At 40.4% G+C, this 21,418-nt stretch overlaps 4 protein-coding genes across 7 annotated transcripts in view; all 4 read right to left on the reverse strand.

The window, feature by feature from the left end:
- Window positions 1–1,209: 1,209 nt before the first annotated feature.
- LOC306863280 (uncharacterized protein) lies at window positions 1,210–8,915 on the reverse strand. The gene is made up of 4 exons (XM_079406529.1): window positions 7,842–8,915; window positions 7,165–7,275; window positions 6,845–6,946; window positions 1,210–1,475 (listed from the first exon to the last, which is right to left on the reverse strand). The coding sequence occupies exons 1-4, from the start codon at window positions 8,034–8,036 to the stop codon at window positions 1,389–1,391; spliced, it is 495 nt and encodes a 164-aa protein (XP_079262655.1). The 5' UTR covers window positions 8,037–8,915; the 3' UTR covers window positions 1,210–1,388.
- Window positions 8,916–9,035: 120 nt separating this feature from the next.
- Window positions 9,036–11,549, reverse strand: LOC306863278 (uncharacterized protein). The gene is made up of 4 exons (XM_079406526.1): window positions 11,222–11,549; window positions 10,181–10,291; window positions 9,852–9,953; window positions 9,036–9,738 (listed from the first exon to the last, which is right to left on the reverse strand). Exons 1-4 carry the CDS (start codon window positions 11,468–11,470, stop codon window positions 9,655–9,657), a joined length of 546 nt encoding a protein of 181 aa, XP_079262652.1. The 5' UTR covers window positions 11,471–11,549; the 3' UTR covers window positions 9,036–9,654.
- Window positions 11,550–13,743: 2,194 nt separating this feature from the next.
- On the reverse strand, window positions 13,744–16,403 carry LOC306863279 (uncharacterized protein). 2 transcript variants are annotated; one of them, XM_079406527.1, is made up of 4 exons: window positions 16,183–16,403; window positions 15,672–15,782; window positions 14,691–14,792; window positions 13,744–14,230 (listed from the first exon to the last, which is right to left on the reverse strand). In XM_079406527.1, exons 1-4 carry the CDS (start codon window positions 16,369–16,371, stop codon window positions 14,138–14,140), a joined length of 495 nt encoding a protein of 164 aa, XP_079262653.1. In that variant the 5' UTR covers window positions 16,372–16,403; the 3' UTR covers window positions 13,744–14,137. The 2 variants fall into 2 exon arrangements, with proteins under 2 accessions (XP_079262653.1, XP_079262654.1); XM_079406528.1 differs by having other exon boundaries at window positions 13,748–14,224.
- A 562-nt stretch (window positions 16,404–16,965) lies between these two features.
- Window positions 16,966–21,418, reverse strand: part of LOC306863272 (anion exchange protein 2-like) — a 42,624-nt gene continuing 38,171 nt past the window's right edge. For all 3 annotated transcript variants that reach the window (XM_079406514.1, XM_079406515.1, XM_079406516.1), the window contains 5 exons: window positions 21,193–21,359; window positions 20,628–20,881; window positions 19,937–20,106; window positions 19,607–19,780; window positions 16,966–19,149 (listed from right to left, as the gene is read on the reverse strand). In XM_079406514.1, coding sequence (XP_079262640.1) covers window positions 19,069–19,149; window positions 19,607–19,780; window positions 19,937–20,106; window positions 20,628–20,881; window positions 21,193–21,359 — 846 coding nt within the window. In that variant the 3' untranslated portion in view covers window positions 16,966–19,068. The remainder of the gene's footprint in view (window positions 19,150–19,606; window positions 19,781–19,936; window positions 20,107–20,627; window positions 20,882–21,192; window positions 21,360–21,418) is intronic.

The following is a 21,418-nucleotide window of genomic DNA, read 5'->3' on the forward strand; positions in this document are numbered from 1 at the left end:
CATCTCTGTTGCTTGTGCACCTTTTCCTACCCAAATTCTTCCTTCTAGTCAACTTTGCATTTAATATGCTTTGATACAGCACTCTGTAAACAGCCACTCCTTTCAGTAATGACCCTCTGTGACTTACCCTCTTTGTGGAGGGTGTCAATGATCGTCTTCTGGACCATTGCCAAGTCAGCAGTCTTCCCCATTATTGTGATTTCAAAGAACAAGAGATACCCGGAATTAATACTGTAGGGATGGTCGTTAAATGAAACTCAAATGTAAATATTCTAATCTTTTGACTTTCATGAGCTGTAAGCTCTAATCATCAAAATTAAAACAAAAAAATGTTTAAATGTTTTACTTTACATGTAATGAATCTAAAATATATGAAAGTTTCACTTTTTGAAATAAGTTACAAGAAAAAATACTTTTTCACGATATTCTAATTTTTTGAGATGTACCTGTATGTCACACAGGTTTGCAGACAGGTGCTGTCCATGGTTCTGCTCAACCGCTGACAGAGATAGATTCATTATGTTACATTTCCTAATCAAATTCAAGTTATTCTGTGGAAGAACTAAATTTCCTTGATGTGCACAAAGATGCATACACACATTCATATAAGTTAAATATTGATATATTTTTAATCTAATATTTTAGCCCTATTATATTACCTGCCAGGTAACTATTTATTTATACCTCCCCCGCATGTGCTGTTATTTTCCAATCAGAGTTAAGGGCACTAATGCAGCAGCACACACAAACCCAGTTACTAAACCGGCATCTAGAGCACAGAATGACCCTAAAGAGAGACAAACCCTGCATGATGCCAGCACACAGTTACAAAAGAGCAACGGTTCAGCCAAGGGTTAAACAAATGCCTTGCTAAAAATTGCTCTTGTTACATCTTATAAATGATGATCTGAGCCGTCAAAGTACTTCAGGGTCAAAGCAGTCTCCTCTCATTAGTATTAATGGAGTGCTGGAAAACAGGGTTTGTGTCTGTACAGAATAAGGCCATAATTTGGCCTCAACTAGCCAGCTATTAGCGGCGATGCTCAAAAGCAAAATTGTTCTGCTTTACTGTAAAATCTGCTTCTTTCAACAAACATTAGCCATGTATAAAGTAGCTGTATTTTAGGAAACAGTGCAGAACATACCACCAGCTTTTAATGTTATCACAATCACTCTGATTAGTAAATGAAAAAATTAAAGGGACTGAAAATCATTTAAAAAAAAATTTAATGAATAAATGTTAAACAAATAGCAATACTCATAATATCCGACACTAATTTTAGATGCAGAAGAACAGTGCAAACATATTTTGCAGTGTGACCAACACCTATTAATGAATTAATAAAATTATTAACAGTAATATTATGGATATGTGATCATTTTATCCACTATGGCTTCTTTGCTGCCAGGAGAGATGGAGATCCGTTAGCGTAGCTCATATTGCTGCAGTGTTCAGCTCTCATTTTCAACAAGTCCTGAAATGAGAATAACAGTTAATATTCAATAATTCCAAGAGGTAGAAGACAAATTTTAAATACACATCATCCTCCAACTGTGCTGTGAAAATAAGCATTTTTATCATTTCAGGACAGAAGAAATAATTAAATCAGCAAATAAAAATAAGTTTTTCTTTTTCCTAAATGGCGTCACAAACAGAGCCAGGAGAAACAAGTGGTAATTCAGAGGATTTATTAACAGAATGCAGATGGCCAGGTGAAAGCAGCAGGTGAGTGACTTGAAGCAATGTGAAATACGGAGTGTCACGGCTGGGAACTGATCAGAGTCTCTTTCACAGGATACAAGGAGATCGAGGGTCCAGAAGAACAGGAGTCAGCGCTGGAGGATCGCAGGAGCAGCTCTGGGAAACAATAAGGTAGGTTATTCTCAGGTAAGTGCGAATCCGGTACTGTTCAGGGTAGTGAACCGTAGATCGGACGATGAGTGTCAGAGAGTGTGTGGTACTTATGGGAGTGCTGATGAGGGATTGCAGGTGTGGGTGATTAGAACTCAGGTGATTGTGATCTGGTGATTGCGGTTGACGGCGGTGACTGTGACTCTCTGACACTACCCCCACCTCCAGGGGCGGCTCCTGACGCCCTCATGTGGCCTCTGGGTGTGGGACGATCAGGATGGATGCGATGGAATTCCTGCAATAACATAGGATGAAGGATATCGTCCCGGGCCACCCAGGATTGCTCTTCAGGTCCATAGCCCTCCCAGTCCACGAGATATTCTAGCAGGCCACTCCGTCGCCGCGAGTCCATGATGTTGCGGACCTGGTATACAAACGGCTGATCCAGAATCTCTGGAGGAGGCTCGTCCGGCTCGTGCTGATCTGGAGTGAGAGCAGAGCATGGTTTAAGCAGGGAAATGTGGAACGTTGGATGAATTCGATACCTGGGGGGGTAGTTGGAGCTGGTAAGTGACCTCGTTGATCTGCCTCTGGATCGTGAACGGACCAATATAGCGGGGACTCAGCTTCTTGCAGGGCAGGTGGAGTCGCAGGTCTCGGGTGGATAACCACACCCGGTCTCCAGGGTGATAGATGGGAGTTGGAGCACGCCGGGCATCCGCAAAGTCCTTTTGTCTCCTCTGGAGATGGATGTGAGCTGAGTCGAACACTCTCTCGCTTGCCCGGAACCAGTGGACTACAGCTGGAACCTCCGATGGTTCTCCCGTCCGCGGGAAGAGCGGGGGTTGGTAGCTGAGTATGCACTGAAACAGCGTAAGGCCCATGGTGTTCTGACGGAGGGAATTATGTGCATACTCGGCCCACGGGAGGAAACGGCTCCAGCTGTGCTGATCTTCCTGGCAGTATGCCTGGAGGTACTGTCCGAGTTCTTGGATCTTCCGCTCAGCCTAGCCGTTATTCTGTGGATGGTAACCGAAGGACAAGCTCACCGTGACTCCTAGTAGGCAGAAGAAGGCTTTCCACACATGGGAGATGAACTGTGAACCGCGATCTGACACTATATCTTCTGGTACTCCGAAGTTCCTGAATACCTGATGGAATAAGTGTTCCGCAGTCTCTAGGGCCATTGGCAGTCCACGGAGAGGAATCAGTTTGCAAGCCTTTGAAAAGCGGTCCACTGCTACTAGAATACAGGTATTCCCCTTGGATTCAGAGAGGTCAGTCACAAAATCAATTCCCAATACCAGGGTCGACGAGGAATGGAGAGAGGTACGAGCTTGCCCACTGGCAGATGACGAGAAGTCGAGGACATGGCACAGACTGAGCAACTGCAGACAAACCTGGTGATATCACGGGACATACTGGGCCACCAGTACCGAGCTTGGAGGAGCGAGAGGGTCCGTTGAGTGCCTAGATGTCCAGAGCCCGGTACATTGTGAACAGAGCCCAGAAGGGATTGCTGTTGGGAAGATGGAACAAAAGTCCTCCCTTCTGGGCCTCCCAGCGGAGCAGGTTCGGAAAGAGTGGCGGTTCTGATGTCCTGGTCGATGTTCCAGACGATGGGCTTGACAATGAGGGCTGGAGGGAGAATTGGCTTGGGGTCCGTAGGAGAATCAGGCGAGTGTATGCGGGATAGGGCGTCAGCCTTGCAATTACGGTTTCCAGGACGGTAGGTTATGGTGAAGTCAAACCTGGTAAAGGACAAGGCCCAGTGAGCTTGTCGAGGGTTGAGCCTTTTTGCTTCCTGGAGGTACTGGAGATTCTTGTGATCGGTGATGACTATGAAAGGATGATTTGCTCCCTCCAGCCAATGCCACCACTTTTCCAGGGCCAGCTTGAGAGCTGTTAGCCATCCGTTTCCGATGTCGTAATTCTGCTCCGCTGGGGTCAGTTTCTTTGAGTAGTATGCGCAAGGCTGGAGGTGTGGAGGCTTACCAAACTACTGGGACAGCACGGCCCCGACTCCCGTGGTGGAGGCGTCCATTTCCACCACAAATGGCACATGGGGGTTGGGATGACGAAGGATGGGGGCCGTGCTGAATGTAGTCTTGAGGCTTTCAAAGGCTTCGTGGGTGCTGGAACTCCAGGACAGGGACTTGGGCTTCCCATGGAGCAGGGTGGTAAGCAGGGCTGCGAGCAGACTGAAATCCTTAATGAAACAGCGATAGAAATTGGCGAATCCAAGGAATCTCTGCAGTTCCTTAATAGACTGGGGAGTCGGCCATTCAGTAACTGCTGTTACCTTCCCCTGGTCCATCTGGATACCCTCCTCTCCGATGATGTAACCAAGGAACTGCACCGTGGGGCGGTGGAACTCGCATTTCTCTAGCTTAAGGTATAGATGGAACTGATGGAGCCTTTGAAGGACCTGCTTAAAGCGGTGGCGATGGTCGGCTAGGTTGCGGGAGTAAATAAGGATGTCGTTGATATAGACTATCACAACGTGGTGGAGGAACTCCCGCAACACCTCGTTCATGAACTCCTGGAAGACTGAGGGGGCGTTGGCAAGGCCATTCGGCATCACAAGGTATTCATAGTGGCCGGAAGGAGTAATGAATGCCGTCTTCCACTCATCACCCTCCCGGACCCGAACGAGGTTGTACGCACTTCACAGGTCCAGCTTAAAGAAGATGCAGGCCCCACAGAGTACCTCGAGGGCGGCCGGGACCACTGGAAGTGGAGCTTGGAAGTCTGGGAGTTCAGAGCTCGATAATCAATAAATGGCCTCAAGCCTCCGTCCTTCTTACCCACAAAGAAAAAGCTTGATGCCGCTGGTTAACTGGATGGCCGGATGTAACCCTGATTAAGAGCCTCCTTGATGTATTCCTCCATAGCCTTGCGCTCCGAGATGGACAACGGATACACTCTACCCTTGGGGAGTGTATATCCAGGCAGCAGATCAATAGCACAGTCCCATGGCCGATGAAGTGGTAACTGGGTGGCTGCCTACTTGCTGAAGACATCCTGGAACGCCCTATAATCAGATGGGACCTTGAGTGTCACGCCGGACTCAGGGCTCTCAACCCGTGTGGAGGCAACCTGAGTGGCGGGTAACTTGAGAGGTAGACTCAAACTTCACATACCCACGTCCTAGCGGCTTTTCATTGATTGTCTCGACTCGGAGCTCCCGGGCATGCCGTTGGCGGGGCAGGTGTAAAAGACTTAGGAGGTCTTGGGAGATGAAGTTGCCCGAGGAGCCCGAGTCGACAAGGGCATAGGCTGTAACGGATTGGGCTGGAGTGAATAGTTGTACAGGAAGCACAGAAAGCTTGGAAATTACAGGGTCTATCTGGAGAGTACTCACCGCTGGACGTGGGGGTCTGATAGGACAGGATCTGATAAAATGGTCAGCAGACACACAGTAGAGGCACAACCCAGCTGCCAATCGGCAGGCGCATTCATGGCTGGAGAGACGGGCTGTGTCTACTTGCATGGGTTCTGGTACTGGGGAACCGTTGATGGGTGAGACAGGCTGGTGAGCGGCTTCGGTGGTGTGGCAGGCAGATAAGCGTTGGGAGATTTGGTTGGCCTTTTGCATAAAGCTTTCCAATCCTACGGAATTGTCATATCGCCATCGGAGCACGGATACTGGTATTCAATCCCTGCTGATAAGCGCTGAGCAGAGCCGCTTCATTCCAACCACAAGCTGCCGCCATAGTACGGAACTGCAATGTGTACTCGTTGGTAGAGGAAGTCCCTTGACGCAAGCGCAGTAACTGGTCCGACACCGAGAGCGCTCCGGTAGCCGATCCGAACACCTTCTTGAAATGGGTAGTAAACACTTCATAGGAATTTATTATGGCAGTATTAGCTTTCCATATGGCTCTAGCCCATGATAATGCTCGACCGGAGAGAAGGGAGATTAAAAAGGCTACCTTGGAGCGCTCGGTGGGAAACTTGTGGTTGTATCTCAATATACAATGCCAGTTGTAGGAGTAAGCCGCCACACTCAGCTGAATCACCTGCATAGGCAGCCGGTAATGCCATGGGACTGGCAGAGGCAAATAGTGGGGATGGAGCTGGCATGAGCGAGGCCCGAAGAGTGTTGACCAGCTCCTCCAGGATGTCGGATGGTGACGAAGGCTGGGGATTCGTGGGAGTAATGGTGTTGGTCCGGTCTTCTGTCACAAACAGAGCCAGGAGAAACAGGTAAGTGGTAATTCAGAGGATTTATTAACAGAATGCAGATGGCGAGGTGAAGCAATGTAAAATATGGAGTGTCACGGCTGGGAACTGATCAGAGTCTCTTTCACAGGATACAAGGAGATCGAGGGTCCAGAAGAACAGGAGTCAGCGCTGGAGGATCGCAGGAGCAGCTCTGGGAAACAATAAGGTAGGTTATTCTCAGGTAAGTGCGACTGGGATCAGGTACCGTTCAGGGTAGTGAACCGTAGATCGGACAATGAATGTCAAGAGAGTGTGGTACTTATGGGAGTGCTGATGAGGGATTGCAGGTGTGGGTGATTAGAACTCAGGTGATTGTGATATGGTGATTGCTGTTGACGGCGGTGACTGTGACTCTCTGACAGATGGACAGTGGATTCGATTTGCTTTCATTGAATATAGTTGTGGGCTAACAGATCTGATTTCCTGGAAATGACATTGCAATATTGTGCAATGCAGTTTCTTTGAAAATGGGACCATTTAATCAAATGTGCCTGATTTCAGTTTCTCTTCTTTGCTTTCAAACATTATAAGAAAGGTGTCCAAATAAAATCACAAAAAATTTAACCAAACAACCCAAAAATTCAAATTTAGCTAGTTTCAAAGCCATGGTTAAAGTAGATCCATGAATTTTGTATGAGACAGAAAAGCTCTTGTTCAAAAGCTCACTTTAAACACATCAACAACATAACTGCATATCAAGTCCATCAAGTTTATTTTGGAACAAATCGCTCTATGTGATGTTTACGTTCATGTGGGATGAATGACCTGTGTAAGCTGTGGTTTGTAAATACAGTGAACGTAAGGCTTCGGGTGAGTCTGCATCTCTCCACCGTAGATCTTATAGCAGATTCCACAGTCAATCAGAGGCTAGGAACAGACAAATGAGAAACATTATCCATCACATTATACCAACACATTTCAAGCACAATCTGAGACTGTAAAGATTAAATAAAAGAATAATTTAACATACACACCAATGCAGTTTAGCTTTACGTCATGCATTTTCATGTAATACAAAAGCAGCAATATAAAGCAATACAATCATGTGAAGTGCATTTAAAAAATTAAATTCTGTAGCAACTTACTCTGTCATTTCTGAAAGCACATTTACTCGGGTTTGCATTCACAGTTCCTTTAGGGCATCTAGTGGGTTTTAAGTAGAAGCGATGGTAGAGATAACTAACACCAAACCCACCCTACAACAAACCAGGTTGAGATATAACTTTAGACCACATTAATTGTTTCAATGAACAAAAAGAACAAAAAGATCACAATCACACTTCAGCTCATGGCTTTCTGGTTGAATGTTTCTGACTCAGATATGAACATCACCAACGTAAAATGCATTTAACTTAACACTCATGTTGTAATCCGGTCATTTTGACATGGATAAATATAGTTCTTCTGAAAATTCTTGTTTATTTTATTGAACTGGGATCAAATGTAATGACTTTGCTCACACTTTCTTTTCTTTCTTTGTTACACTTACGTTCCTTATCAAAAAAAGGTCAGCCTTTTATAAACTGCTCATAAATTATCCACAAATAAGGATTTTTATTCACCCAAAAACTATGGAGCAGATCAATAAGGCATACGATCAATCAGTTTCAAATAGAAATACAAAACAATTTTTTTCCCAGCACAGCATAAGGGTTAACAGTGTAAAAATTGTCATTTGAATTTGAAAACTACTTTTATAAGTAATCAAATTAAATCTGCAAAAAGAAGGTAAGTTAGAGAATGCTTCAAAAAAGATACTTACATCAATGTCAGATTTGTCCACACTCTTGAAGAAGAGAAAAACACTTTTAATTGTCTGGTACGAGTTGATTTGTTCCACAGCCAGCTCAACACCTTTTCTGTAGTTATCAGGAACCTTGCTTAGATCCTCCTGTGCCTCTATTGTGTCCAGAAAGACTCCAGCGCTGACCAGGACGAGGAACAGAAACACAGCCATCTTTGCACAATCCAGAAAATCCTTCAGACGGGCTTATCTTTAGGTTATACAGAGGTACAAAGTGCAAAACTTCTGAAGACTGTGAACCGTGATGGATGTGTTGAGTCTAAATCACCGCACATGAGGGAGTGAGAGAAAAGAGGGAGAGATTGTGCAATCATGGGACATTTTTGTGGGGTGAGTCCTCTTTTCTTTTTGTTTTTGTGTTTTTGTTTTCACATACAGAAGGAAATGTGAAATGCGGTCTGAGCAATCGGCCTGCCATTCAGTGGAGAACAGACACTAAAAACTAATGATTTTGACTTAATTAATGGGAAAAATACTAAATTATGCAGGTCAGAATCTTTAAACAATATGCTATCTTGAGTTTCCTGCCAAACATAACCTAAATACAAGTCAGTGAACTCTGCAGGCAGGACTGGATGTGATCCAGCTCCACATGCTGACTAGTTGGGGCATGAAATGATGAACAAAAGGGCGAATAATTGTCTTACGAGAAGAGATTTTATTAGAACTGTTTATTAATAATATTTATTTGTATTAAAGGAATAGTTCACTCACAAGAGTTACTCACCCTCAGGCCATCCAAGATGTAGATTTGTTTTTTCATCAGAACAGATTTGGAGAAATGTAGCATTACATCGCTTGCTCACCAATGGATCCTCTGCAGCGAATGGGTGCCATTAGAATAATCTATTTGTTTCCTACAAACATGCAGCTTTTCAATTTACAAGACATTATATGATGGACTGGAGTTGAGTGGATTATTGTAATGTTTTTATCAGCTGTTTGGACTCTTATTCTGACGGCACCCATTCACTACAGAGGATCCACAAGTGAGCGAGTGATGTAATGCTAAATTTATCAAAATCTGTTCACTTCAATTGATCTTGCAAATGACAAAGATCACAGAAATTCAATGACCTTTCTTTAACCTAAGATCATTTCTCATTGTACATGTTTATTATTTTGAAATATTTGTTGCACCATCAAAAAAAAACCAATCGAACATTTTATTTTTGGAGAAAGATGTTCAGAAAATACAATCTTTTTTTAATTATAACACCTCATTCTGCAAGTTCTCTTTTAATGCATTACATTAGTTAACATGAACTATGAGAAATATATTTTTACACCACTTATGAACCTTTGTTAACGTTTTTAACGTTAAGTGCATATGAGACAATATTAAAACATATACAAAAAAGGTAAAGATTTTTTTTTTGAAGCACTGATTGCAATGCTTTATAGTCATTATTTGTATGATATTTTAAATACTTGTAGCTATGAATATCATGTTAATATGGTTTATATCTTTACAGACAAGATCAGATCAATGTAACCATTTATAAGTATGCATTTTAAAAAGTGTCTATGTATAAACATGAAAAATAATAGGTTAGGAAAAAAGGTTTTACATTACAGGGTCACAGTGATGCTTGCTTGTGATGATTAAAGTGATTAAATGTTACATGTAGTTATCACTTTTGTTCCTGTGGCTCAAATAAGCATGAAGAAAGAGTTGATTTGGCACAGGAAGGAAACAGTATATGACATTTAAAATCACTGACACTGTGCTCTTCAGAGCAAAACACCAGCAGATGTCGTCTCCAGCCGCTCATGAAACGACAGACAGCAGGGTGGGGGATCCGCTGCTGTAGCCCATCTTACTACAGTGATCTATTCTCTCTTTCGTCGTGGCCTTGGGTTAAAAACAATTAGACAGTGTTAGTTCATTTTAATATAAGAGCTCAAGTTTTGTTCAAAGCAGGTCTGTGAGTCGAGCTGAAGGTGAGGTGTATGAGAAGGACACACCTCAGTGAGAGCGGGTTTATGCACACAGCTCACATAGGGTTTGGGTTCTGTCTCAATCGCTCCAGCGTAGGTCTTATAGCAGACAGCACAGTTTATCAGAGGCTGGAGGAATAAATAAGCACGAGTTTAATTCGAATCCATTTTTAGCCATGATTTCCAACATATGGTACATTAACTTGCTCTTACGGCATTGCATGCATGTTATATAAATGAAAGCGCAGTTGTTTGTGCAATGCTTAGCCTCAAGCTGTATTCACTAATTATACAGGTATGTGCAGAAGTGGAGCAAATTATTTTCTGTTACTTTGGCCGATGTAAACTTCACTTACCCGATCATTCCTGAACGCACATGTGGTTGTATCTGCGTTCTCAGTTCCTCTTTTGCACTTGGTGGCTTTCAGATAAAAGTTTTGGTAGATGTAGACAACATCAAACCCTGCCTATAAAGAGACGATAGATATTCATCCAATAAACAGAACAAACACCAGGGTTACTAACATTAAAACTAAAAACATAAAAAAAGTTTCAAATAAAATACAAAGAAAGTGAAATAAAATATAAAAATAGTATTTTAGCTATAGTTGTCAAGGGAACATTTCTCTAGAACTAATTTCATTTAGTTTAAGTTGTTACAAAAAAAAACTGAATTTGAAACAACTGATATAAAAAATGCCAGAATTTTAGAAATCATAAAGAAAATCAATTATATTTTTAAATATTTACAACATCATCATTACATTACAATTATTGATATATTTTATATAAAAATATATATGTAAAATATATTATTATAAAAATATTTTGTAAATATTAAAAAAAGGAAAAATAATTAATATATTTCAAATAATACTTTTTTTTAGAATTTCTTTTTTATCTGACATATCTTTTCGCATTTAACACTTTTTTTTCTTCCAAAAAAATTATAACCATTCAAGTGCATTTCTCAGCATTTGCATGGTTATGATTTTTTTGGAAGAAAAAACAATTATTTAGGGCTACTATAATTTCTTCCCACTTTATTATCTTGTACTCTGCACACTACAAATGTAATTTCACAATACAATTTAATTTTTTTAAACCTAAAAAAGAAAAGATAAGAAAAAAGGAAAGGAAAGGAAAGGAAAGGAAAGGAAAGGAAAGGAAAGGAAAGAAAAGAAAAGAAAAGAAAAGAAAAGAAAAGAAAAGAAAAGAAAAGAAAAGAAAAGAAAAGAAAAGAAAAGAAAAGAAAAGAAAAGAAAAGAAAAGAAAAGAAAAGAAAAGAAAAGAAAAGAAAAGAAAAGAAGAAACTTGGTATGACGTCAGACCGAGTCAAATTTCGAAGAAAGCAGTCAGAGAGAAAAGACAAACAAGAAACAAAGAGAAAGGCTTACCTCAATTTGTGACTGCTGAATGGTTTTAAAGAAGAGAAAATGATGCTGGACGCCTTCATGAGCGTTGACGTTTTGCTCCGCGAGCTCCACTCCCTTCTTGTAGGAGTCTGGGAGTTTACTGAAGGAGCTTTGAGCCTCGGCGGAGCTCAGTAAGACTCCGGCAGCGAGCAGCAGAGAAAGCAGCAGCAGAGGCATCTTCAGCCAGTCTGAGCACGACCTCCTGCTGCAGGCGCTCAAAAACAACCTCATTCCAGGAAGTCTGGACTGTTTTTGTGCCGTTGTTGGGTAAGAGTAAATAACACGGCTGCTAGTGAGGTAAAAGGACTATTTTGATTTTAAAATGATAAAAAACTAAACAAAAACAAATCAATTTTATTTAAAATAGGCCTGCTACAATCAGCTGCACTGTGTGTGCACATTAAAAAAATAAAATTAAAACACATAATTTGACCTAAATGCAGTAGCCCCCTCACTGCAGAACAAAGATCCAGGGGGCGGGGTTGGATCCACATCTAGGGGGTGGAGATGGGTAGGTTTAGGGGTGGGGATGGGTGGGTTTAGGGATCAGGGGGTGGAGATGGGTAGGTTTAGGGGTGGGGGTGGGTGGGTTTAGGGATCAGGGAGTGGAGATGGGTAGGTTTAGATGTGGGGGTGGGAGGGTTTAGGGATCGGGGGGTGGAGATGGGTAGGTTTAGGGGTGGGGGTGGGTGGAGATGGGTAGGTTTAGGGGTGGGGGTGGGTGGAGATGGGTAGGTTTAGGGGTGGGGGTGGGTGGGTTTAGGGATCAGGGAGTGGAGATGGGTAGGTTTAGGGGTGGGGGTGGGAGGGTTTAGGGATCGGGGGGTGGAGATGGGTAGGTTTAGGGGTGGGGGTGGGTGGAGATGGGTAGGTTTAGGGGTGGGGGTGGTTGGGTTTAGGGATCGGGGGGTGGAGATGGGTAGGTTTAGGGGTGGGTGGGTTTAGGGATCGGGGGGTGGAGATGGGTAGGTTAGGGGTGGGGGTGGGTGGGTTTAGGGATCGGGGGTGGAGATGGGTAGGTTTAGGGGTGGGGGTGGGTGGGTTTAGGGATCGGGGGTGGAGATGGGTAGGTTTAGGGGTGGGGGTGGGTGGGTTTAGGGATCGGGGAGTGGAGATGGGTAGGTTTAGGGGTGGGGGTGGGTGGGTTTAGAGATCGGGGGGTGGAGATGGGTAGGTTTAGGGGTGGGGGTGGGTGGGTTTAGGGATCGGGGGGTGGAGATGGGTAGGTTTAGGGGTGGGGGTGGGTGGGTTTAGGGATCGGGGGGTGGAGATGGGTAGGTTTAGGGGTGGGGATGGGTGGGTTTAGGGATCGGGGGGTGGAGATGGGTAGGTTTAGGGGTGGGGATGGGTGGGTTTAGGGATCAGGGGGTGGAGATGGGTGGGTTTAGGGGTGGGGGTGGGTGGGTTTAGGGGTCAGGGGGTGGAGATGGGTGGGTTTAGGGATCAGGGGGTGGAGATGGGTAGGTTTAGGGGTGGGGGTGGGTGGGTTTAGGGATCAGGGGGTGGAGATGGGTAGGTTTAGGGGTGGGGGTGGGTGGGTTTATGGATCAGGGGGTGGAGATGGGTAGGTTTAGGGGTGGGGGTGGGTGGGTTTATGGATCAGGGGGTGGAGATAGGTAGGTTCAGGTATATGTAAGGTGGGAGGAGTTGGATCTAGATCCAACCACGCCCCCTGGATCTTGTGTTCTGCAGTGAGGACCATCACCCTAAATGGGCCTTAGTTCTCTTTGACGAATGCTCACTACTTAATATTAATTATAATATAATTATTTAATCAGAAAACAAAATTAAAACGTCTAAATCTCAAGTGCTGCTCTATGACCAGATGTAGGCCCGTTCACACTATAAAGCTTTATTACAATCGATCTAATTCTTTGAGAATAGCGAAGTTCACGCCACAACTATAACCATATTTTTGGAATCAACTTCAGAACGCTTTTTCTCATCTGATGAACAATACAAAATATTAACCAATCAGAAGAGCTCGAGCATTTAAAGCGGCAGATAACAAAATTGGCATAGCGCATATGATAAACAGAAGGCTATGGTACACAGGTGAGAATTATATTTATAACTGCTGTTATATTGCCTTTATAGAGAACCTTTACTCCATTTATTTCGACTTAATTCTGTATTGCAGGTCTGAACACGTCTAGGCAACATACAATCATGGCCAACACTGTAAAAAAAAAAGTTGAGCCAACTTCAAATTAAGGCAACCAGCTTCAGCTTATTTCTGAGTTTTCTTATCTGTTGTTTTAAGTTTATACAACAAAAAGTTGAGAATCTCCTACAAAAATAAGTTGAGAGAACTCAAAAATCTGCTGAAACTGGTTGCCTTTAAATTTTAAGTTGGCTCAACTTTTCTTTTTTTTTTTTTTTACAGTGAAGTACATAACACAGTTAAAACAAAAACAATATATGATAGACGAATATCTAGGCTACCTCAAATTTCTAATAGTACATAAGAACAATATTAGAACAATACCATTGAAACATTTATTATTTGTAAAATATTTTATTGCACTGATAATCTAAAGCACTTTATTGTATAGTGTAATATGTATTTATTTATTTATTCATTCATTCATATTTAAAAGTAGTTAATGGACTTGTAGAGAACTCTGCTTTGTTGTGTGGAAAATAGCTGTTCTTTCCAAGAGCAAACATTGAACTCTTATGCAACACATCCCCTGTTGGTTTAATATGTAAAATGTGACCCCAACTGTGCAAGGCTCTCTTTAGTACTTCTCTTTAGGTCTTGATAATCAGATAAATGTCATGCAATATTTGATTTGGCGAAGAACAGACATGCTAAAACATGCTGTATTTGAGATTGTGAAGCCAGTAGATTCCAGAACATCAGATTTCAAATGACGTTTCTCCTCCTGCTGGTCTCTAGGATCCAGTGGATGCCACAGGAGTTGGGGTCAGATGGCCAAAACCCGCACGGAAACAGCCAATCTCTCTCTCTCTCTTGCTTTCCTTGTGCTCAAACAATAACAAAGATTATGTTGACAGCAAGAGTCACTTCTACACACAGCTCAAGTTTTGAACATCTTGAAATCTTTCACCCAGAAATGTATTTAGTTGAAAATGTACTCTCCCTCAGGCAATCAATATATAGATGAGTTTATTCATCAGAACAGATTTGGAGAAATTTTGCATTACATCATTTGCTCACCAATGGATCCTCTGCAGTGAATGGGTGCCGTCAGAATGAGAGTCCAAACAGCTGATTAAAACATCACAAACATCTAAATATTGAATAGCCTTAGGGTGAGCCCATTTTCAGCATTTTTTTTAGTTTTGGATGAGCTGTTCTTTTAAATATACTGGGCAAAATATTAGCAAAAATGGACATCATAATGGCAATTATGATAAGATCAAGTGTTTTTCCAGGTAAGGCAATGAATCCATCATCAAAATGAAGAAAATGATGAGGGAATACCTTTGAAAGCAATCCTTGATGCATACAGTTTAAATAAGGTTTAGGCTTATTATTAATTTCTCCTGCAGAGATTTTGTAGCAGATCACACAGTCAACACGAGGCTGGAGGAATAAGGAAATTGATCCAGTAAGTACAAGGAAATTAATCCACATTTAATTTTGAGTGCTGTGGTGTTGCCACTTTATATATACACTGTAGATCGTGATATTTCCACCAATATAATGCAAGTATATTGTCTGTATTAAACCAAGTAAGACTTTGCATGATAGTGTGTAGTGCATCAGCAGCAAAAATACTTTCTAATTTGGCCAGTAATCTTCTACTTTCAGCTATTTACTCCGTATTTATCAGCTACAGTTGAAAAGTTTGGGGTTGGTAATCTATTTTATTCAGCAAAGATGCATTAAACTTACTGAAAAGACACTCAACAGATTCCAAATAAATGCTGTTCTTTTAAACTTTCTATTCAAAGATTCCTGAAAAGCTAAAATGTATCATGTTTCCACAATAATATTAGGCAGCACAACTTTTCAGCATCGATAATAATAATAATAAATATTTCTCAAGCAGCAAATCAGCATATTAGTATGATTTCTGAAGGATCATGTGACACTGAAGACTGGAGTAATGATGCTGAAAATTCAGCTTTGCATCATAAATTGTATTAAATACATTACTATTATTTTAAATAGTAATAATAGTTCACATTATTAGCATTTTTACTGTATTTTGAATCAAATAAATGCAGCCTTGGTGGATATAAGACACTTCAAAAACCTTACTGACCCCAAACTTTTGAATAGTAGTGCATTTAACTACTATACTTTGCAAATGCCGCATGCAACAAAATGCATATTGTCCTATAAAGCACCCAGTAAGATTAAGATTTAATGTGTTTGGGAAATGACTTCTAAAACCTAACTTTCTTTGGTTCTTTAAAATGCATATTTGCTTTAAATCCACATATAAATCACACTTACTCGATCCTTCCTGAACGCACATGTGGTTGCATCTGCATTCTTGGTTCCTCTTTTGCACTCGGTGGCTTTCAGAAAAAAGTTATGGTAGATGTAGACAACATCAAGCCCTGCCTATAGAGATGATACAAATTCATCTAAACGTATAGAACTTTTCCACATGTCCATAGGACATTGCAACTCACTTGTTGTTGGGTCGCAGAAGATTTTCATGTTTGATTTCTGACCTAAAAATGACTTGGCAGCAGCAGTTTTAGCGATTTCTGACCTGCTCTTCAGGATGTTACCCAACAAAAATCTACACGTGATTGTGTTAGAAAAAAAATTATCTTCTTCTGCCATGAAATCTTGTTTAGTACCACAAAAATAAAAACATATTGCAGATCAATTAAAATATTAGTTACATGAAATATGTCATTTTAGGATTTGGCTTATTTCAATTGTACTTTAGGTAGAGATACTGATAATAGAGACTGATGATAGACAGACAGATAGATTTCAGAAAAGAGAATACCTCAATTTCTGCCTGATGAATAGATTCACTGAAGAGATGATGGTTCTTGATGCTTTGATTGCCATTGATTTCATGTAAAGCCAGCTCCACTCCTCTCTTGTAGATATCTGGGAGTTTGCTGAAGGACTTTTGTGCTTGACTGTGAGAGACTCCAGCAGAGAGCAGCACGATCCACAGCAGCACGGACATCTTTAACCCGTCTGAACTTCAGCAACTGCAAATGTCTGCTTACCCAAAAACCAGGTTAAACATTCTCTAAAATAGTCTCTGTTCATGTGGAGCCCTGGCATGATGTGTACAAATCGACTAAACAAGAACACTGCCGCAAGCAGAAATATAGTTATTTGTTGTCTTAAAATTCAGCTGCAGTTATGAGGTTTGTTTTTGTTTTAGCTTTTTTTGTTTTATTTGATCAAAAAAAATGCAGAAATGATTTAAAATAATTATTTTCTATTTTAAAATGTATTCTTGTGATGCAAAGCTGAATTTTCAGCCTCATTACTCCAGTCTTCATTGTAATTCTAAATCTTAAGAAACATTTCTTATTATTATCAATGTTGAAAACAGTTGTGCTGATTAATATTTGTGTAGAAACAGCAATACATTTTGAATAGAAAGTTAAACAGTTCAAAAGATCAGCATTTATCTGAAATGGAAATCTTTTGTAACATTATAAATGTCTTTGCGGTCACTTTTTAACCATTTAATGCATCCCTCCAAAATGATTCTTATTAAAGTAAGCTTTGCTACACAATATCAGTGAAAAAAAAAAAAAAAAGATATCCAATTTAAATAGAAAAATCAACTTTATTTGCAATGTTTGGAATTTGCTGTAAATATTGCATTATGTACAGAGGAACATTTAATAATCAAATATCCAATAACCAAACAAGTAAAAACAATATGCATAAAAATGCACACAGATGGTAAATGGCCCTCACTTCCCTTTGCCAAACACCAGGTCATACTTTTATAACTAATATCAGCAAATGTTAAAATTACCACAATGTTCCAGCATTAACCTTCAGTCTTAAACCCCGTAAAGCATCCATAAATACCATCTACAAACAAGTGCTGCTGAGCATCCACACTGTAGCAACACAGAACGCAGATTCCTGCCTGCATTCAAACACAACCTAAAAGTGCTGCTCTACGCTCAGGTTTCCCAGAGTTCTCTGGTTCTAAACATGCCTAGACACGTCATGCAAACCTGGAACCAGTCGCTGAACACGGGCTGAGGGAATGTCAAAGATAAACAACAGTGACAAAGTACGATGTGCTGATGGTCCTGATGTACTAAACGACAATACAGACAACATTTTATAAAAATATTCTTGATCCAGTCACGTTGTACGCTCAAAAAAAGACATAAAACTTCTAACCCATTCCTAGTCGAATAAAAATAACATCTACATGATTTATTTTTGAGTTCACTCTTCATATGTCATTAGTTAGCGCATACATGATCTAAAGCAATATAAAACTAACATAATATTTAAAAGATCCTAACACACATCAGATTCTGGAATCATAATCTGGAATGTAAATAAAAAGTAAAGCACTTGTTTTGTAGTTTAAAGCACAATGGTATGAAAACCTCCAGAGATGAAAAAAAAAAAAAAGGACAAAACTTTCAGAGCAAATGTGAAATGCTACTAAAATAACAAACATAACATTCTTAACTGAATTACCATAACCAAATAGTTGAAGTTGTTATTTTTATTCCTAATGGTTTTTGTGATATTCCAAGTGAAAGTGTACTGAATTGAATCTTATTTGTGCAGATTCCCCGGCTAACTGACTGTAGGAATCCAAAAATATAAAGTGGGATATTAGTGAATGATGGGGGAAGAATTAGTGAAATTATTCAGGAATTCTGTGTCAAAATCCCTCACGAACTTACATAAATAATACGGTTCCCATTAAACAAATCAATAATTAGTAAGTAAATCAAAATCTACATTGTGTGTTTGCCGAGAACTAGTGCTGAAAACAACAGGCTTTTATTGTTAATTCAATGTTAAATGTGCAAAGATTTCAGAAATGTGGTGGAAAATACCAGTTTATCAGGTCAACATATTTAGATCTAATAAATTAACTATGATGAACTACAATTTTGGGATCATCTGTAGGGACACACTTTTTCTTAAAATGGGTTTTAAGACTCCAAACTAGGTCACTAGTGCATCTATCCGAGCTAAAAAATCCCTCAAGACCATTTACTACCAAATACATCCTTAAAAACAGAGTTCATGAGTCATGTAACAGTCAATATAAAATATACAGCAACTGCACATCTAGAGTTATTATGAGAGTTTAGGACTTCATGTGACTTTCATGCATTATAAAAGAGAAAACACCTGTTTAGACAATTCTGAAAGAGAAAAAAAAAAAAATAGTCATGATCGGATGGCAACAAAAGAAAAATAAAATACTGTCGATTGTGTGAATCAATGTATGCTGGGTCATAAATCAGAAAAAAAGGCAGTAAAACTATTAAAAGCACAGACGTGCATACAATATAAGATGAAATGCACCTTGGCAATCTTTCATGATCATGATCATATTCACTAAAAACTTCATATACTATTGCATGGGCCCTGAATGGTGCTAGGAACGTCCAGTTAACCCCATAAGGTACATTCGTTTTCCTCCTAGGCGACAAATACGCTGGTTTAAGGCTAAATATGTGATAGCAGCTCTCTAATACAAATTAAATGAGTCTCTGGAAATGCCAGGTTGACATAATGCACTATTCTCACCTCTACAGCATGTCAAGACTCGCTGTGCGATTTGGTTTATCAAAGTTTTTAAAGCAACTGTCCTATTGGCCAATAGCATGACTGACAGGAAGACAGGCGAGAGACGGACAGCTGCGGTCGTGGCTCAGACTGGCATGTGCATCTCTGTGTATTCGTCGTGTCCCTCCTTCTCGTCAAAAGTGGGCTCTGCATTATCAGCGTCCAACTAAGACACAGAAGAGAGATAGAAAAGCCAGACAAACAGCATTAGTTGAAAATCACCTACTTTACTTTCTTAATATTATACTTTACTTTTTGTGCATGATACATCAGTGCACTATGGAAGCACATTTCCACCACTGAATAAAAAATAAAAGTAATTGCGACACTTTTTTTTTCCCCCTCCGAGTTGCATTATATCTCTTTTGAGGTGGTGTCATTTTAAAATAAAATGAATATGAAAATGAATGAAAATAAAATTAAAATAAAACATTTTGGAAATAAAATGGGCTATGAAGGCAGTTTCATATAAATTTGAAAAGAAATACATTTTCTGTTTCCTAAATATATCTAATTAAAATTTTGGAAGTAATTTACTGTTTAAAAGTTTAGGGTCGGTCAGATATCTAAAAAATATAAAAACTATTTTGCATGTGTCTTTTTGTGCATGCAAAAATCCTTACACACTGCATCTCACGAGTGCTGAAGATGCGTGGCAGAAGAAACATCTTGACAGGGACGGTCATGATGAGAACAAACGGGAAAGCCAACGATGCCACAGTAGACATGACCGACCAGAGGACAGCCAGACAGACCACCTGTATTGCAGTGTACAGATGCATCCGCAGGGTCCGCACCTGAGGATCCAGTCACAGAAATTCAGTCAAGACACACAGTACAAACCAGTTCTACCTTCCATATTGTTGATTTCTGTGAAGTATCTGATACCATTACTGCAGTATGCTACTGCCACAGTACCTATTAATGAACAGAAAACAGACTGGGGTCCTGACCTTGCGCACGTAGGTGTGATCGGGGTGGTATTTAGGGGGCATCAGCAGCAAAAGGATCCGTTCTGTCAGCTGGATTCCATTCAGTGACATCACACCCATGTACAGGAAGATGCCAAACAGCACAGCGATGGGGATTTGACGGAGCAGATCACCGATTACTATCGAGAGACCTACAGCAAACAAAATTTGCAATTTCATAGACTTTTTCCTCATTTAATACATATAGCAATGCATACAACTGTCATTCAAATACTATGAATCTTAAAGCAATAACCCACAAGATTTGATGCGTTATAGTGATTTTACCAAGAGTGTTTTTATCCACTTAAATTGTGTTAAAAATGACTGTAATGGTTGGCCTTCGGTTGCTTGTTTTTCTAAACACTGGCAACAGCAATATGATAAAATACATAATTGTCCAATAAATAATGAAACTGCCCTGCATCATATTTGCTGGATGAAATCCAATAGTTTTTTGATACTTTAAAAAAAACTAATTGTATTTTTTGATTGCTCATTCCAAAAATAATATCTGATTCCAAACTTGTATCTTGGACTCTTTTTCCGACAATTATCTTTCAATATTTTAATAATAATGAATTTATTGATTTTTTTATATTATCAGCAGTTTGTATGGATGAGGATGCATTTAGAGGCATCATTTTGGAATCAGTAATTGTTTGAAACCCACCTACAAGTATTGCCACCAGTAACCCGGTCACCCTCTGCTCCTTGACCTCCTGGATTCGAGGTTTGTCTCCCGGGGCGACGGCTTTGCTCATCACGGTGAGGGCGTTAGCATGGGTTACAGAGCGAACAGTGGCCGCGGCCATCCACGGCAGACCGAACAGAGCACTGGTGCCACCGAGAGTCACAATGAGCAACAGATCCAGATGGAAACCAGAACCCTTGACCAGCATTCGCTCTTTCTTACTGACTATCAACCTAGAAGGAGAGAGAGCATCTCTAATACTGTCATGCTTTTATGTGTTCCATAAATCAGGGAGAAAAATGTTGTATATGTATATGAGTTACATAACAGTTATACAATTACTAGCTTTTTTTAATTAAAAACCTGTAAACATGTAAAACCTTTTTTCCACAAAATATTACATATCATGAAAAACAAAGATTTCTTCACTGGCTCAAAAATACCCTGCAAAATAAAAACATATTTTTGAGCTTAGGGCAAATGCCCTTATGTTCGAGCTCTGTAATTATCATTATGAGACGACGAAACATAGCAATGGACTCACGTTGTGATTTGTGTCTCCATAAAGATGAGGATGAAGACAAGCAGGGCCGGAAGGATGCTGGCAAACATCATCCAGATGGGGAACTGACCATCAGAGCCCAGAGGATTGACTATCCACCCTCGCTTATCAGGACTAGTCACTGAAAAACCTCGGGGTACACTCAGTTTCTGTAGGGTGCGGCAATAACAAAAAGACAGAATACATATGTGAATAAAAAAGCAGATTT

This window comes from Barbus barbus (genome assembly GCF_936440315.1).
Source record: "Barbus barbus genome assembly, chromosome: 44".
NCBI lineage: Eukaryota > Metazoa > Chordata > Actinopteri > Cypriniformes > Cyprinidae > Barbus > Barbus barbus.

What these genes read in the sequence shown, in the direction of transcription:
- LOC306863280 (XM_079406529.1), bottom strand. Translation starts at nt 8,036, where the DNA reads ATGGCTGTGTTTCTGTTCCTCGTCCTGGTCAGCGCTGGAGTCTTTCTG. An exon ending in TGGACAAATCTGACATTGAT is followed by an intron (nt 7,276 to 7,841) that starts GTAAGTATCTTT and finishes GGTTTGTTGTAG; the next exon opens with GGTGGGTTTGGTGTTAGTTA. An exon ending in ACAAACCACAGCTTACACAG is followed by an intron (nt 1,476 to 6,844) that starts GTCATTCATCCC and finishes TTCTCATTTCAG; the next exon opens with GACTTGTTGAAAATGAGAGC.
- LOC306863278 (XM_079406526.1), bottom strand. Translation starts at nt 11,470, where the DNA reads ATGAGGTTGTTTTTGAGCGCCTGCAGCAGGAGGTCGTGCTCAGACTGG. An exon ending in TTCAGCAGTCACAAATTGAG is followed by an intron (nt 10,292 to 11,221) that starts GTAAGCCTTTCT and finishes GTCTCTTTATAG; the next exon opens with GCAGGGTTTGATGTTGTCTA. An exon ending in GTGCGTTCAGGAATGATCGG is followed by an intron (nt 9,954 to 10,180) that starts GTAAGTGAAGTT and finishes TTATTCCTCCAG; the next exon opens with CCTCTGATAAACTGTGCTGT.
- LOC306863279 (XM_079406527.1), bottom strand. Translation starts at nt 16,371, where the DNA reads ATGTCCGTGCTGCTGTGGATCGTGCTGCTCTCTGCTGGAGTCTCTCAC. An exon ending in TTCATCAGGCAGAAATTGAG is followed by an intron (nt 15,783 to 16,182) that starts GTATTCTCTTTT and finishes TCATCTCTATAG; the next exon opens with GCAGGGCTTGATGTTGTCTA. An exon ending in GTGCGTTCAGGAAGGATCGA is followed by an intron (nt 14,793 to 15,671) that starts GTAAGTGTGATT and finishes TTATTCCTCCAG; the next exon opens with CCTCGTGTTGACTGTGTGAT.